The sequence below is a fragment of the Macaca fascicularis genome, chromosome 5 (assembly GCF_037993035.2).
Source record: "Macaca fascicularis isolate 582-1 chromosome 5, T2T-MFA8v1.1".
Taxonomy (NCBI): domain Eukaryota; kingdom Metazoa; phylum Chordata; class Mammalia; order Primates; family Cercopithecidae; genus Macaca; species Macaca fascicularis.
The window spans coordinates 94,223,543-94,240,235 of NC_088379.1; the positions used below are offsets into that span (position 1 = coordinate 94,223,543).

A 16,693-nucleotide genomic window follows, 5' to 3' on the forward strand; every position below is an offset into this window, starting at 1 on the left:
TCCTTTGCCTTCCTTAGAGCTGTCACTTCTGTTTTGTAAGGCTTCCGTATCTTCCTGCCTGCCTTGCTGGCTCACCTGAGACCTTCTCTAGACCACCAGCTCTGGGCAGTATCTCTCTGGCTTTGGCTGTGGCTCCTAACTGAGGCAGTTTTGGATTTCTTTCCAGCCATCCCTCTCAGTGGAGAGAATGGTGACCCTGCCCTCAATTTAACTCCTCCCTTTCTCCAGTGGAGAGATCAACCTGCTTCCAAAACTGGGTTCCTTCAACTCTGGGGTGTGGGAAGGAGTAAGGTGAGGGATGCTGAGAGGGACTACGAGCTGCAGAAGGTGGATATTTAAGGGGTGCAGAGAGGCTCGGGGTGGGGATTACAGGGTAGGGAGAGAGAGTCAGAGAACAGGAGTGGGACTGGAAAGAGCCAAGGAATACAGAAAAAACTGCTGATTGATGTCTGAAATAACTGCATTACACCAACTAAAATGCCAGTATGTACTTAAAAATACTAAGTAGGCTCGGACTCTGTAATGCCAGAACTGTTTTGTGTTATCACTTCTTCCACAGTCACTTTTATATTTGAAGTATCTAAAATCTTTATCTTGCTTTATAGACCAACACACGTTCAAGATCTTTCTTTTCCCTTGAGAATAGGCAGATAATGCTTTGCGTAAACTAATCTTTTCTGAGAAACAGGTGAGGAAATTCTGAATATTGGCACCAGTTTTAAGCCTGCTTTCTTTCCCAGGATGCTTATATCTTTTGTAGGTACCTAGACTAGAAGATGATTTAGCTTTTTGTATAGTGCTGTTTTATGGTGTGGTTTTGTTTTTTTGTTTCTAGTCATTTTGATTTCTAACTTCAAAGTAATTGGATATGTAGGCATGAGAGTGAGTAAGATTGGTCTGGATGATATATGCAGGATTTCATACCTGATCTCACTGGACTGGAATTGTTTCTTCGATTAGTATTTCTCTGTCTAGAGAAATGTGCCAAGATCCCTGGAAGAACCTAGTTATAAAGGGTTAACAGGGTAGATTTTAATTAAAATTGCTTTTAAATTATTGTATTTAAATATCCATAAGGACAAAAGGAGGCACATGCTGCTTATTCATATGCTCCTGATATAGTACAGTTATAAAACCAAACCAAATTTATAAATTAAGTATAAGCAAAACTTTAACAGCAATAAAATGCAGTTAGCCTCATTGATTTTATGTGATGATCAAACATATCTTACTGAACCTAAACCCCAGTTGCATTGTGGATGTGGCCTGCATGCTGTCAGGCCCTGGTGCTTGAGTTCCACTGCCCATCTGGCTGGGATGACTCACCTCTCTTTTCTCCTTCAACTGCTGTTAAACCATGTGTGTGCAGCAAGCCAGGACCGCATTGGCCTTTTCTTAGTGCAGATGCAGCATCCACCTGCCAAGACTGCTTCTCTCTTTTCTCACTACACCTGGACAATTAAATAATAACATGATGCCAATGCAGTTATTCAAACAAATATAACTTAATGTGTTTTACTAGTTTTGTTTAGGATATCATTAAGAAATATATAGAGTACTCCCAGATCTCTGAGAATACACCCATGGTTTTGTGTTTGGTAATTCTTGCTACAGATCAACGTGACCTATATTGTTGATTTTTTTTTTGTTTCTATGAAGTTAATATTAAGTTAATGTTTGTTACACAACTTAACAAAAAGTGAAACTATAACTCATCTCCTAGATGTCCTTCATTGTGGTTGTGGATTTTTACCATTACTCCCCTCCAAAGTTTATTCACAGGTGCATTCACATATCTATGGAATGCATTCTGTAGGCCGAGTACTAGTCTAAGTGCTGAGTCAGCAACAGTTTACTAGATAAAGTCATTTTTAGAAGCACCTGAAATTCTTTCCAAATACTTGGTTTCTCCTAAGAGTAGCAGCCTGCGTGTCTCTGTGTGTGTGTGTGTGTGTGTGTAGGAAGATGCAACATCATTTAACAAATAAAATGTAATTTGTATTGTCCACTTTATCCAACAAAAATTAACCTGTGAAGTCAAGGTTATAAAGCTCCTGTTTTGGAATTAGATTTCTTATAAAAGAGAATTCTGTTAATGCTGTGAATTGTGGAGAGTTAGTGACATGCCCTTTAAAGGTCATAAAAAATATTTTTTAATTGCTTTTGCTCTTTTTTCTCATTCTGTGGCCATCAAAACATCTTTTCCCTTAAAATTTAGTCAGCCATTCAAATGGTGTTAGTTCTATGGCCAGTAGTCAGGTTGGTTCTGTGTTTTGTTATTTATATTTTACTTTTGGAGGGATTAAAATTCAGGTTTTACAATTTAAGTAAGAGACTTTCTGTTTTTTTTTACACAGAAGGCTAGACCATCAATAATACAGGTAAATGATCCTTTTTAAATTTGCTTTTATATTTTTCCAGCTATACTTTCTGTGGAATAGTCTAATACTGTCAGTATTGTGCTTTATTCTAGGATACTGTAACACTTTGTTCCTACCCTTTCATCTTTGATGCCCAAGCCAAGACCAAAATGTTACAGACCGATGCTGAACTACAGATGCAGGTATTATATTTTAGAAATTATTTCCTCTTTTTAATGTGTTTCTCCCTTTCTAGACATTCAGTTGTAATTTTTTCTAATAGGAGAAGACATATTTGGTTGAAATTCCATTATAATTCTTAAAGCTGTTTGAAACTTTTCAGTAATTTGTGTTGAATATAACACACATAGGTGGATACACATTTATGTAGATTAGAGATTGGCAAAAGGACGACTTAGTAAATGTTTTAAGCTTTGGGGACCTTATGGTCTCTGTTACAACTATTCAACTCTATTTTAGCATAAAAGCAGTGATAGACAATATATAAATGAATGAGCATGGCTATATTCCAACAAAACTTTATGTATGTTGAAATTTGCATATTATATAATTTTTACATGTGGTGAAAGATTATTCTTCGTTTGATTTTCTTCACCCATTACACAAATGTAGAAACCGTGCCAGGCGCAGCCCACACCTATAATCCTAGCACTTTGGGAGGCCGAGGCAGGCTTATCACTTGAGGTCAGGTTCAAGACCAGCCTGGCCAACATGGTAAAACCCTGTCTCTATCCAAAATACAAAACTTAGTTGGGCGTGGTGGTGCCCACCTGTAATCTCAGCTATTCGGGAGGCTGAGACAAGAGAATCACTTGAACTCAGGATGTGGAGGTTTCAGTGAGCCGAGATTATGCTACCGCACTCCAGCCTGGGTGACAGAGCACGATTCCGTCTCAGAAAAAAAAAAAAAAAAGTAGAAACCATTGTTAGCTCGAGAGCTGTGCAAAACAGGCAACAGGCTGGATTTGATATGTGGGGCCTTAGTTTGCTGACTCCTGACAGAGAGAGAGAATTAAATGGAACTTGGGAATTCTTCGTTGAATAAAAACTTGTTATAGAGATTTATTTAATAATTTATTTTAAATACACATTTTTATTATAAAGTATAATTGATTTTGACAAGCTACAAAAACATTTGTGAATTAGCAGCTCAAATCCTCCAATTCCTACTGTTGGTAGATATAGATATATAACTTCATTTATCTTTCCCTCTCCATCTCTCTGGCTGTCTGCCTGTCTGTCTTTTTGCAGCTCTGACTGCATCTATCTATATATGTGTTTGTTTTCATATTGCTGTATCTGTTATATTGACAGTTTAGAGGTTTTCAAGAGAAATGAAATTTTTCAAAGAATAACTCTTTAACAAGTGGTTATTAGCTTTCTTTTCCTGCCATTTTGAAAGTTGTGGTTTTTACCCACTTTCTACCATGTTTCTTTAAGCATGATACTATTTTAGTATTAATCAACTGGTTTAAGTCACTTTCCTGGACCTGGTTATAGATCATATGATTCATAAACTGTTTTAGTTAGTTTCTGTGAGTCCAGATTAGAAAGACTTGTGTGCTGCGTAAACATAAGTAACTTAGAAAATCTGTGGAAGTTAAGAGGGAAAAAAATAACCAAATGGAGGTGCAGTCAGTGCCCCCAAGTCCAGAAGCACAGCTGACTGCTCTCCCAACTCACGTGTGTGCTCTGAGTAACTGTGTTCTTGACTGTGCCATTCCAGGTGGCAGTCAATGGAGCCAACCTGCAGAATGTCTTCATGCTTCTCACCCTGGAGCCTCTGCTGGCCAGAAGCCCCTTCCTGGTCCTTCACGTTCGCAGGAACAACCTTGTTGGAGATGCCCTAAGAGAGCTGAGCATTCATTCTGATATTGATTTGAAAAAGCCTCTCAAAGTGAGTTCCTTCAGGATATTCCTCTAAATACCTTCGCAATTTTTCTTCCAACAGTGTTGATTAAGCAGCAATGATCTTACTCAAATTGTGGGGTGTAGCCATTCTTTCATTCATTTTACAAGAATTGAATCACCTTCTTTTGTCAAATCACCAAACAGAACATCTCAGTGTAACATTGGATAAAAATGTCAGTGGATTATTTGAAAGATTAGAGTGCTTTCTTTGTCTTCTTCTGCTGTCTTTGGTGTACCAGTTCCAGCTCTATCAAAAACAAGCAAACATCAACGAAAACGAAAGCTTTGACTAATTACAACGATTAAGCTATCATTTAGGAAGATTGTGGATATCAAAGATTTAAGAGAAAGAAGGTAAAATGGGAAAATGGAAAGGTAGTAAAATCATCTGGGAAGCTATTGGCCTATTATGAGAGGCACACCTAGTACCTGCAAATTATTAAATGAAAAAAAATTTCTCTCTCCATAGATCATGCATATTTCCAGGGCTTGGCATAATGCTTGGTACACAGTAGGTATTCTAGAAATACTTAGTGAATTATTTGAAATTGTTTAAAGTCATTCATCTTTTCCCTCAGACAACTTCTATATCCTTATTGCTAATCTTTTTATAAGTTCCACTTTCAGAAATGTAATAGGCATGAAATGAACTGATCATCTCCATAAAGGGTAAATAATGCTCGATAATTTACCCTTTCCAAAATTCCTAATCAGTAGCATCAGTCACATCAACCTGGTTATCAGTCACAACAACCAGTCACATCTGCCTGGTTGTTCTCCCCAGAACTTCTGTGTTACATTTTTGATACAGCTTTTCTTTTTGACCTGTTTTCAATAGGTAATTCAGGTGAGGCAGTTCTTGCTTTGTAGCAGTATTCTGCTGGCATCTGTGTAATCCAGGTCCTAGTCTCTGTCCCACTTTTACTCTTGTCCTGCTCTAGGCAATCTTGAAGACAGCCACAAGTGTAAGCTTTTTGAATGCTGATTTTAGCTCTGTGCCTGAGTCATTATCTCTGAAATGGGGATAATAGGACTCTACGCATAAGGCTGTTCTGAGGATTAGGTTAATAGAGTTTAAGAGCTGGCATGTAGTAAACTCCATGTCATTTGTTGATTTGCTGTAGTTGTTACTGTTAATAACCATTATGTATCCAGCATGCCTACTTCCACTCCCTCACAGAGCCCATGTCTGTGTCTGATTACAATACCCTCTTCCCTTCTACATGCAGCAGTTACTTCAAGAACCCTATTGGGAGTGATTTCTCCCAGAAAGTGTTCTTTTATTCAACTTAAATGAAAAATCATTTTTTTCTATGTGCCAGAATATTTACCTCTCATTATATATTTGACTCTTTAAAAATAAAAAGTATTCTCTGCTTTTATGTCTGTCTTTCTGCCCCTAAGCAGATGGTAGACTTTCTTTTTCTTTTTTTTTTTTTGGTCGGAATTTCGCTCTTTGTTGCCCAGGCTGGAGTACAGTGGCACAATCTCGGCTCATTGCAACCTCTGCCTCCCAGATTCAAGCGACTCTCCTGTCTCAGCTTCCGGAGTAGTGGATTACAGGTGCCCGCCACCACGCCAGGCTCATTTGTGTATTTTTAGTAGAGACAGGGTTTCACCATGTTGGCCAGGCTGGTCTCGAACTCCTGACCTCAGGTGATCTGCCTGCCTTGGCCTCCCAAAGTGCTAGGATTACAGACGTGAGCCACCACACCCAGCCAATAGATGGTAGACTTTCTAAGGACAGGTGGTAAATTTCTGACTTCCTTTGTATCCCTTGAAGCACCTAGTAAAAATTTTGTGTATCTATAAGTACCTTGTTAAAACTTTACCAGCAATAATCAACAGACACACCTTGCAGTTTTCATTGCATCAGTGTATATTCTTTGTTATACTTTCCTTCATTTGTCCTGAGTTTAGAAAATGGTCTGCTGAAAAGAGATACAATTTGTCATAGATTTCCCTGAAGCATTAATTCTGTTCCATTACTTTAAGGTAATCTTTGATGGTGAAGAAGCAGTGGATGCTGGTGGTGTTACAAAGGAATTTTTTCTTTTACTGTTAAAAGAACTTTTGAATCCCATCTATGGAATGTTTACCTACTATCAAGATTCAAATCTCTTGTGGTTTTCAGATACGGTAAGTAAGTGGTGTCACAATTAAACAGATGGATTAAACTTTCTTTTTTTTTTTTTTTTTTTTTTTTTTTGAGACGGAGTCTCGCTGTGTCTCCCAGGCTGGAGTGCAGTGGCATGATCTCGGCTCACTGCAAGCTCCGCCTCCCGGGTTCACGCCATTCTCCCGCCTCAGCCTCCCAAGTAGCTGAGACTACAGGCGCCCGCCACCACGCCCGGCTAGTTTTTTTGTTTTTTTTTTTTTGTATTTTTAGTAGAGACGGGGTTTCACCATGTTAGCCAGGATAGTCTCGATCTCCTGACCTCGTGATCCACCCGCCTCGGCCTCCCAAAGTGCTGGGATTACAGGCTTGAGCCACCGCGCCCTTTTGTTGTCAGACCAATCCCCTAATTTCTGACTTTGCAAAGGGGAACATAGCAAGGATAATAATTCAAAATGTTTATAAATAATTAAAATGTTTATCCCGTCTTCATTTATACTTGTTGCCAAGACCTCATAGTGCATTTTGTGAGCCATCAGTCCCATTTCCATTTCTAGTAGGTAAGATCCAAGTCTTGTTATCTGAGAAGGGTAAAAAGAAACAGTGTGATAAATTGGTTTTGTGACACGTGGAAGGTCAATAATCAAATATGTCTGATTTTAATAACAATGATAGTATAGTATCACACACACATACATATGCATGTACAGTTTATTTTTGAAACTTCAGTAGGAGAGCTAAGTTTTTAAAGGCATTTTAATTTCAATCAGACGGTCATTTACATTTTTTTCTATGAGAGTTTTCTTCCTAGATCTGCACCATACCAAAAGGTAGCCACTAGGCACTAGCCACATGTGGTTATTTATATATTATTTATTTAAAATTAAGTAACAACAAAGATTCATTTGCTCCATTGTACTAGCCACATTTCCTGTGCCTAGTAGACACATGTAGCCAGTGGCTACCATATGAGATTGACAGAATAGAATGTTTCTATTGTGACTGAAAGTTCTGTTGGATAGCCCTGCTCTAGATGACTATGAGCTGTTCTCTGTATCACTAGGTGCAAATGCTTAACTCTGTCTACATTGCGTCTTTAAGGGATAACAACTTTTGTCAGTGTGTTTCTTTGCTACAGAAGGTAACTAAATATTAATGAGGCCTTTATTTTTTTATTTTGAAAATATTTTGAGGGAAACGGTAGAATGTTTGAAGGCCACAAACATTGCATTTCTTTTTAACACATTTGTATATGTCCTAAAAAGTGTTTTGTAGAGCACAACTGGTTTCACTTGATTGGCATAACCTGTGGACTAGCTATCTACAACTCCACTGTGGTTGATCTCCACTTCCCATTGGCTCTCTACAAGAAGTTACTCAATGTAAAGCCTGGCTTGGAAGACTTAAAGGAGTTGTCACCCACTGAAGGAAGGTACAAAGCTAAAAGGCGATTGGTATCTGAAACTGTTGTGGCTATCTCTGGCATGAGGATTAAAGGTTGAAAATACTATCTGTACAAATCTGAGTTTATTGCATCCTATGGTTAAACCCTGTTATATGTGTTTTGTCTAAGATGTAGCTGTACAGCTACTTGCTTGAAACATTGCCTGTGTTATCGGTACAGTTGTCTCTTGATATCCAAGGGGCATTAGTTCCAGGACACCTTGCAGATACCAAAATCCATATATGCACAAGTCCTGCAGGGGCCCTAGAAGAACCCATGGATTGGAAAAGTTGGCCTTCCGTGTCCTTGGGTTTTACACCCTGAAAATACTGTATCTTCTTTCTTTAATTATACTTTTTTTTGTTGGTGAGGCATAATAGATATACATATTTTGGGGATACACGTGATAATATAATACATTATATAATTTGTAAAGTTCAAACCAATGTAACTGGGATATCCATTACCTTAAATATTTCTCTTTATATTAGAAACATTTGAATTATTCTATTTTAATGGCCATACTTCCCAAAGTAATTTATAGTACTATAAATTTATAGATTCAATACTATTCCCATCAAGCTACCATTGACTTTCCTTTCAGAATTAGAAAAAACTACTTTAAATTTCATATGGAACCAAAAAAGAGCCCGTAGAGCCAAGACAGTCCTAAGCAAAAAGAGCAAAGCTGGAGGTATTACTCTACCTGACTTCAAACTATACTACAAGGCTATAGTAACCAAAACAACATGGTGCTGGTACCAAAACAGATATATAGACCAATGGCACAGAACAGAGACCTCAGAAATAACACCACACATATACAATCATCTGATTTTTGACAAACCTGAAAAAACAAGCAATGAGGGAAGGATTCCCTATTTAATAAATGGTGCTAGGAAAACTGGCTAGCCATATGCAGAAAACAGAAACTGGACCCCTTCCTTACACCTTATACAAAAATTAGCTCAAGATGAATTAAAGACTTAAATGTAAAAAACTCAAAACCATAAAAACCCTAGAAGAAAACCTAGGCAATACCATTCAGGACATAGGCATGGGCAAAGATTTCATGTCTAAAACACCAAAAGCAAGGGCAACAAAAGCCAAAATTGACAAATGGGATCTAATCGAACTAAAGAGCTGCACAGCAAAAAAACTATCAGCAGAGGGAACAGAAAACCTACAGAATGGGGAAAATGTTTGCAATCTATCCATCTGACAAAGATCTGATATACAGAATCTACAAGGAACTTAAACAAATTTACAAGAAAAAAAAAAAAACCCATCAAAAAGTGGGCAAAGGATATGAACAGATGCTTCTCAAAAGAAGACATTTATGTGGCCAACAAACACATGAAAAAAAGCTCATCATCACTGATCATTAGAGAAATGCAAATCAAAACCACAATGAGATACCATCTCACGCCAGTCAGAATGGCGATTATTAAAAAGTCAGGAAACAACAGTGCTGGCAAGGCTCTGAAGAAACAGGAATACACTGTTGGTGGGAGTGTAAATTAGTTCAACCATTGTGGAAGACAGTGTGGTGATTCCACAAGGATCTAGAACCAGAAATACCATTTTACCCTGCTATCCCATTACTGGGTATATATCCAAAGGATTATAAATCATTCTACTATAAAGACACACGCACACATGTATGTTTATTGCAGCGCTGTTTACAATAGCAAAGACTTGGAACCAACCCAAATGCCCATCAATAATAGACTGGATAAAGAAAATGTGGCACATACACACCATGGAATACTATGCAGCCATAAAAATGAATGAGTTCATGTCCCTTGCAGGGACATGGATGAAGCTGGAAGCTATCATTCTTAGCAAACTAACACAGGAACAGAAAACCAAACACCACATGTTCTCATTTATAAGTGGGAGTTGAACAATGAGAACACGTGGATACATGGAGGGGAACATCACACACCGGGGCCTGTCAGCGGGTAGGGGGGAAGGGGAGGGAAAGCATTAGTACAAATACCTAATACATGTGGGGCTTAAAACCTAGATGACAGGTTGATAGGTACAGCAAACCACCATAGCACATATATACCTATGTAACAAACCTGCACAGTCTGCACATGTATCCCAGAACTTAAAGTAAAATAATAATAATAATAATAAAAAAAGCCTTTCTAACTGGGTGAAGAAAAAAGTAAAGATGTGTTTTCTTTAATATATATTTTATCTGTGTACTAATAACAAAACCAGACTTATTTTTGTCTCTTCAGTCTCAAGAAAGAAAAAAATATTTAAAAAGAAACTCATTTCGCAGATTAACATTAGGGAGAAGGTGAACAACTATGATAGTTTTCTTGGCTGGTGAATTTTGGAGTGTCTGAAATCAATCTGTTAAAATTATGTTGTTGTTAAGGACAGTTAGCAGTGTTTTATGCTGAATTACACAGAGACAGTATATTTTTATGGACACATTTGGCATGCAAAGTATCAGCTTTATATGCCTGTGCAATGCATAACCTCTCAAATACAACTTCTTTTCCTTTCTCCATCTCTTAAAAAAAAATTAGCGTGAGTGTATTTTAAGAAGAAGGCAATTCTTCTTCTTCCAACATGGCTCAGGGAAGCCAAAAGATTGGGCACCCCTGGTCTTTACCAAATAGAGACTTCTGCATTAACAAGTAAGCCATTAAAATTCCTAAGTGGATGTGGTGACTTTGTGCCCTTTTTTTTTTTTTTTTTTAATGATGGAAGGATTATTTTACTAATGCATAAGCCAGTGAAGCTGGCTGGAGGCCCCTGCAATACCATCTCCTCATTTATATATCTACACACACACTTGCAAACTACTTCAGAGTTAAGAGGACACAAGTATGTTAGGTTAAAAATCCATCTGAATTTCTTTTCAAGTCTAATAAGATTTGTCAGTAAGAAGAGAGAATAATTAATGAATGTTTTATAGGTCTAGTGCCATAATTATCTTCAAGGTGTAGGTACATGATTTTCTGTCCATCTGGATTTATGTTTATTCCAGAATCTCCTTTCATAGTTTTTCCTTGGAAATGATCTGGACGTGTAACTGAAGTAGAAACACTGTTGCAGCAGTATCTGACTTTCCACTTTTCCTTTTCTGTCATTCTATGATTAGGAGTCTCCAAGAGCTTTTAGATTACCCTGGGGAGGATGTGGAGGAGACTTTCTGCCTCAACTTCACGGTAAGAATTTCCACAGTTTACTTAGGATTGTGGCTGTCTCTCTTACCATCTGTAGAGTGATAATTAACATTAGTTCTTCTTCAAATCACAGAAAAACGTCAGGGACTTCTTTGAATCAAATTATTTTAGTCATAGCGTCTTGAGTGTTATAGGAGTTCAGTGAGTGTGTTGAATAAATGAATGAATGATTAATCTATGCACTTAGGAAAATTATTGAAGAAATAATCCTTCCTACTCCTGACACATATTCTTGAGTTCGTGTCATTTTCTCCTTGAGTGCATTTATTGGCAACTCCATGTCCTAAAACAAAAGATGTTTTTTAACGTGCTAATGTTTTCTGACTCAAGTTCTCATTATTCTCCCACTAATTTTCTGTAATAGTCATGGAACTACATTTGTTTCTAAAGCCTCTCTCAGTCATTTGAGTTCTACAAGATAAATGGTCAACAAAACTGAAATATTTCTTTTTTCCACCTTAAATATAGATCTGCCGAGAAAGCTATGGAGTGATTGAACAGAAGAAGCTGATACCTGGGGGAGATAATGTGACTGTGTGCAAGGATAACAGGTTAGTCCTGGCCTTGGACTGTTGCAGATGCTGCTACTTCATATTTCTGCAGTTTGACATTTAAAACCAAAATAAAAATTACTTTTTAACGTTAATACCTTCTTCAGAGGGGAGGTAAGGGTGATAGGGCAAGAATTTACAGATTTCAAATAATTTTTCTTTTTTTTTTTGGGCGGACCCAGGCTAGAGTGCAATGGCATGATCTCGGCTCACTGCAGCCTCCGCCCCTCCAGGTTTAAGCAATTCTCTGCCTCAGCGTCTGGAGTAGCTGGGATTAGAGGCATGCACCACCACGCCCGTCTAATTTTTTATATTTTTAGTAGAGATGGGGTTTCACCATCTTGGCCAGGCTGGTCTTGAACTCCTGACCTCGTGATCCACCCACCTCGGCCTCCCAAAGTGCTGGGATTACAGGTGTGAGCCACCGTGCCTGGCCTAAATAATTTTTAATAGCAGAGCAAGCACCAGGACTAGATTCAGGAGATAACTGTTTTAGTTCTAGATCTGCATCTTTTTGGCTTTGACTCTGAGCAAGTTACATAAACTGTTTGGTTTCAGTTTTCTCATCTGCCAAATGGAGATTATAATCACTGTCCTCTCTACTTCATGGGATGTTTGTGAGAATGAAATGAGATAATTTACAGGAAAATACTTTGGAATGGATGAACTGCCAGAGTCTAGCACAGAGTTTCTAGTATCTAACAGAGTGCCTGGCACAAAAGTACTCAAAAAATATGTGTTGAATAAATGAATTTTATAAAGATGCTTACTATCACTGCTATTTTACTGCTGAATGATTTGTCGTAGAGGTTTTAAATTAAGTTATTCTCTCTGGATCATAACAACAAATTCAAGTACATTTGATTTTTCAGGATGATTCATAATCTCTGAGTTAACTCTTTAGAGGAGAGAAGATGCTCATTTTTGCTTACTTTTATATTAAATTATGCTAATCTGCATGAAATCAATTTACTTTACAAACACTGAGTGACTACTGTGTGTCAGCCATATTGCTGGGTATAGAGGGTGAATAACTTCCATCCTTAGAAGCTTGGGATTAGTTGAGAAGGGTCAATGTATGGAAATAATTGCGATAGCATCCAGTGTATGTGATAGAAGTTTTAGCCCAGGTGCCACGGTACTAGAGTAAGAGGTTACAACGCTTTTATCAGACATTAAAGAATGCAAGTTGGAGGAAACATTTTAGGCACCAAGTGAGTCGCGACTTTCCAGTTTGACACATGATAGAGAATGTCGGATACTTGTGGAGTGGGGACTGGTGTACGGATGAAGGGAGACTGTAGTAGCATCAGAGTGGAGGTTATCAAGGCCTTGAATGGCGCTTGGAGTAGAACATGGTTGGTTTCTATTTTAGAAAGATTACTTTGGGGGTCATGTGGAAATAGACCACGTGCAGGGATACCCATTAGGAGGCTTTTGAGGTAGCTCAGGTAAAGGATGGTAACAGCCAGAACAAAGGCAGTGGGAAACAGAGTTAGTTATATAACCAAATAGGAGCTAGTGTCTGATTATATATGGATGGTATGAGAGAGGCATATATTGATAATAATGCTGAAGTTTCTAATTCAAACACTAACTAATAGAAAACAGAGTCTATAAAGCAGGTTCAAGGGAACAAGTTCCATTTTGAATATATTGATTTTGATATGTCTGTGTGATACCCAGGTGATTGTGTTTAGAGCAGAAAATTTATATATCTCAATAAAGAAGTCTTATATGGATATTTTTTAATTAGTTATGTGAGCCTCAATCACCATTGAATTTGAGGTTGCTTACAGCAAGAATCAACAAGAAAGAAGTGGTGAAATGAAAAACAAGGACAAGGAAAATGTAATTTCTTGGAGGAGCTATATAAGTTAGAATAAAATGCAGACTCTTGAGGATGTGAGCATAATTCGCCCATAGGCTAGCGATGAAACTTGTTGGCTTAAGGAAAGGGCAGGTAGGGGGTGGGAAAGGTGAGAGAATGACAGTCTTTCTTTGGAAGCCTTTAGAGAGGAAAGCAAGGTTTCATTTAAGCTATGAAAAAAGATACAGATGTGGAGGACCTAGATGCTGTTTGTACGCATGCAGGAAAATTAAGTAAAACTCACTCTGGACTTTTACTGGCTTCTTCCTCTAAATACTTGGGAAGATGCAATTGGAGATCCTATTAAATTCAGTCTATCCAAGTGATCTATCTTGGTTTTCTTCCACAATCTTTCCTTTTGAAAATAGGAATGGGCTGGGTGCAGTGGCTCATGCCTGTAATCCCAGAACTTTGGGAAGCCAAGGTGGGTGAATTGCTTGAGCTCAGAAGTTCAAGACCAGCATGGGCAAGATAGCAAAACCAAGTATCTAAAAAAAATACAAAAAAAAAAAAGAGAAAATTAGCCAGATGTGTGGTAGTGCATATCTGTACTTCCAGCTACTCAGGAGGCTAAGGTGGGAGGATCACTTGAGCTTGGGAAGTGGAGGCTGTAGTGAGCCATGATCATGCCTCTGCACTCCAGCCCGGACAACAAACCAAGACCTCATCTTCCAAAAAAAAAAAAAAAAAAAAGATAGAAAAATGTTGACAGACTTCTATCCTTGACTTTTTTGTTTTTTGAGACGGAGTCTCACTCTGTCTCCAAGGCTGGAGTACAGTGGTGCAATCTTGGCTCGCTGCAACCTTCACCTCCTGGGTTCAAGTGATTCTTCTGCCTCAGCCTCCCCCGTAGCTAGGATTACAGGCGTGTACCACCATGCCCTGCTAATTTTTGTATTTTTAGTAGAGACAGGGTTTCACCATGTTGGCCAGCCTGGTTTCGGACTCCTGACCTGGGCTGATCTGCCCGCCTCAGGCTCCCAAAGTGCTGGGATTACAGGCATGAGCCACTGCACGCAGCCCATCCTTGACGTTTTTAAAAAACAACTCGAAGCTAGTATGATCTCATAGAGCATTCAGTAACCTTTTTTTTTTTTGTCATGTAAACCTTCCAGACTATCCAAGAAGCCTCAGCTTTGGGGAAAGTGAGCTTTAGTATCAGTTGAGTGAAATGATGCAGAAGCCACCTAGACACCCAACAAAAATGGCTTCAGTTGATGGAATTATCTTGGCTCTAGAAACCTAATATAGAGGCTAGTTTTGATTCAAGTAAGAATGTTGCAATCAAAACCCTTGATAAGAATCTCTTGGGGCTAAAAGCAGTTTCCTTTATCTATATAACATTGGTACTTTTGTTAACAGTAAATAATTTATTTTCAGGTTGTTTATTTCCTTAGTAAGAACAGGCTTTTTATTCCATATAGTCATATAATGTTTTTAGAATTGGGAAAATTTGTGGCAGATCATAAAGCAGATTTGTTAGCCCAGTTGATTTCTCTTCCCTTCTTGTTTTGGGGATTGCTTTAAACATTGCACATGTGTGCAAGTACATATGTAGATACATATATAGCCTTTAGTCTTTCAATCAATGTCTTAGCTTTTGCATTAGGTTTCAGACAAGATAATGTGTGCATCATTCGTTAGAAGCTAACAGTGGGATAGGCAAGCATCCTGAGGAAGGGGAACATTCACAATGTCCTCATCCTTTGGTGGGTCATCATAGTGCTCTGTGAGTATGATACAGTGGCTGGGGAAATGAATGACCTAGTGCAGGAATAGGCAATTGGCGATGTAGTCTGCAGTTGAGGCAGTTGCCAGAACTTTTTACTCCTTTTCATATCTTTGTCAAGTTATTTCTCTTAGCATATTTTTGTCTCTGTCTTTTTTGCTCTGTTTCTAAGTCTGAATTTTTCTCTCTTTCTGTTTCTTTGCTTCTCTCTCCCTGTCTTTCTCCTTATTCAAAAGACATTTCTTTGAATCAACAGTTGAATTGACTCAACAGTTGTGGGAGAAACTGTGCAGGAATAGTAAAATATAACACAGTTTGTTTAGGGTGATAAGCTGTTCTCAGATGCAACCATAAATGGAATATGAAGACTAAATTGGGTGGTTGAATCTGAAGGCGTTCAGAGAAATCAGCTTGGACAGATGCATCTGGGAGGACAGATACGGGATAGAGCTAAGTTTGGAAGCCTACTAAGATTTGGATACTAGAAAGTAGAGAAAAGGACATAAATATGAAAGGTGCTCTGTAAAGGGATGGAAAAATCTGAGTTGTCAGTTCAGACAGAGAAATTTTGATTGCGTTATACTATGTTCATGATGTATGGAACAGCTTCTGTACTAGGTAGAAATTTAGATTTTGGTTTTTCAGAGTACTCATTGAGTGCACTGTGAACTCATCCATGCTGCTTTAGGCACTGCTGTACATGTCTGTGTCACTCAGTGACAGGCAGGAGACCCTGTTGCTGTCACAGTTACCTGTTTGTCTTCGTTTGGGCTGCTGTAAAAAAGTAGCATAAACTGGATGACTTATAAACAACACAAATGTATTTGTCACGTTCTGGAGACTGGAAGTCAAAGATTAGGCTGCCAGCATGGTTAGGTTCTGGCGAGGGCCTTCTTCCACGTTGCAGACTGCTGACTTCTTGTTGTATCCTAGCATGGTGGAGAGCAGGGATGGAAAGCAAGCTCTCTTGTGACTCTTATAAGGACACCAGTCCCATTCATGGTTACTGCTGTACTCTTTACTATAGCTGTTTTGGTTAGGGACCACCAGAAAAAGACATGAATGAATTTTTTTTCTTTTCATTTTATGCTGCACAAAATAGAAGTCTTACCAACAAAGTACATTGAGGTCCTGGTAAGAAAGGCTGTATGAAGTTATAAAAAGTTGATCATTATAGTCATTATTTCCTTGGTTATATGCCATAATCTAGTCATTGGCAGTCCTACGTTTTATGACTAAGAAAATGAAAGAACTGTAAGAAGAATATTATTCTACTGTACTTTTAGGCAGTTGTATACACAGATACTGCTAGCATTGAGGCTGTTTTTGTTAACAGTAAGATATTTGCTAGCATTGCTGCCCCAGGGGAAAATGCCAGAGGAATACCAATTCCATATTCATAATTTATTCCATTTCATTTGGTTTTAAAATGCTTTCTATCCTTGGACAGAACCTATACAGTCAAATGAGTTGTAGGCA

The 16,693-nt window shown here is 38.2% G+C and overlaps 1 protein-coding gene across 15 annotated transcripts in view; it reads left to right on the forward strand.

Annotated features, from left to right (window-relative positions):
• Positions 1-16,693, forward strand: part of HERC3 (HECT and RLD domain containing E3 ubiquitin protein ligase 3) — a 123,157-nt gene that overhangs the window by 89,458 nt on the left and 17,006 nt on the right. For 10 of the 15 annotated variants that reach the window (XR_012434959.1, XM_015450643.3, XM_065544561.1 and 7 more), the window contains 7 exons: positions 2,358-2,381; positions 2,474-2,563; positions 4,108-4,278; positions 6,288-6,431; positions 7,674-7,840; positions 10,980-11,046; positions 11,533-11,615. Coding sequence is in view for 14 of the 15 variants with exons in the window: in XM_015450643.3 (XP_015306129.1) it covers positions 2,358-2,381; positions 2,474-2,563; positions 4,108-4,278; positions 6,288-6,431; positions 7,674-7,840; positions 10,980-11,046; positions 11,533-11,615 (746 nt within the window). In the remaining variant the exon portion in view is untranslated. The remainder of the gene's footprint in view (positions 1-2,357; positions 2,382-2,473; positions 2,564-4,107; positions 4,279-6,287; positions 6,432-7,673; positions 7,841-10,979; positions 11,047-11,532; positions 11,616-16,693) is intronic. The other 5 variants (XM_074040124.1, XM_045393360.2, XM_005555402.4 and 2 more) reach the window with 1 other exon arrangement.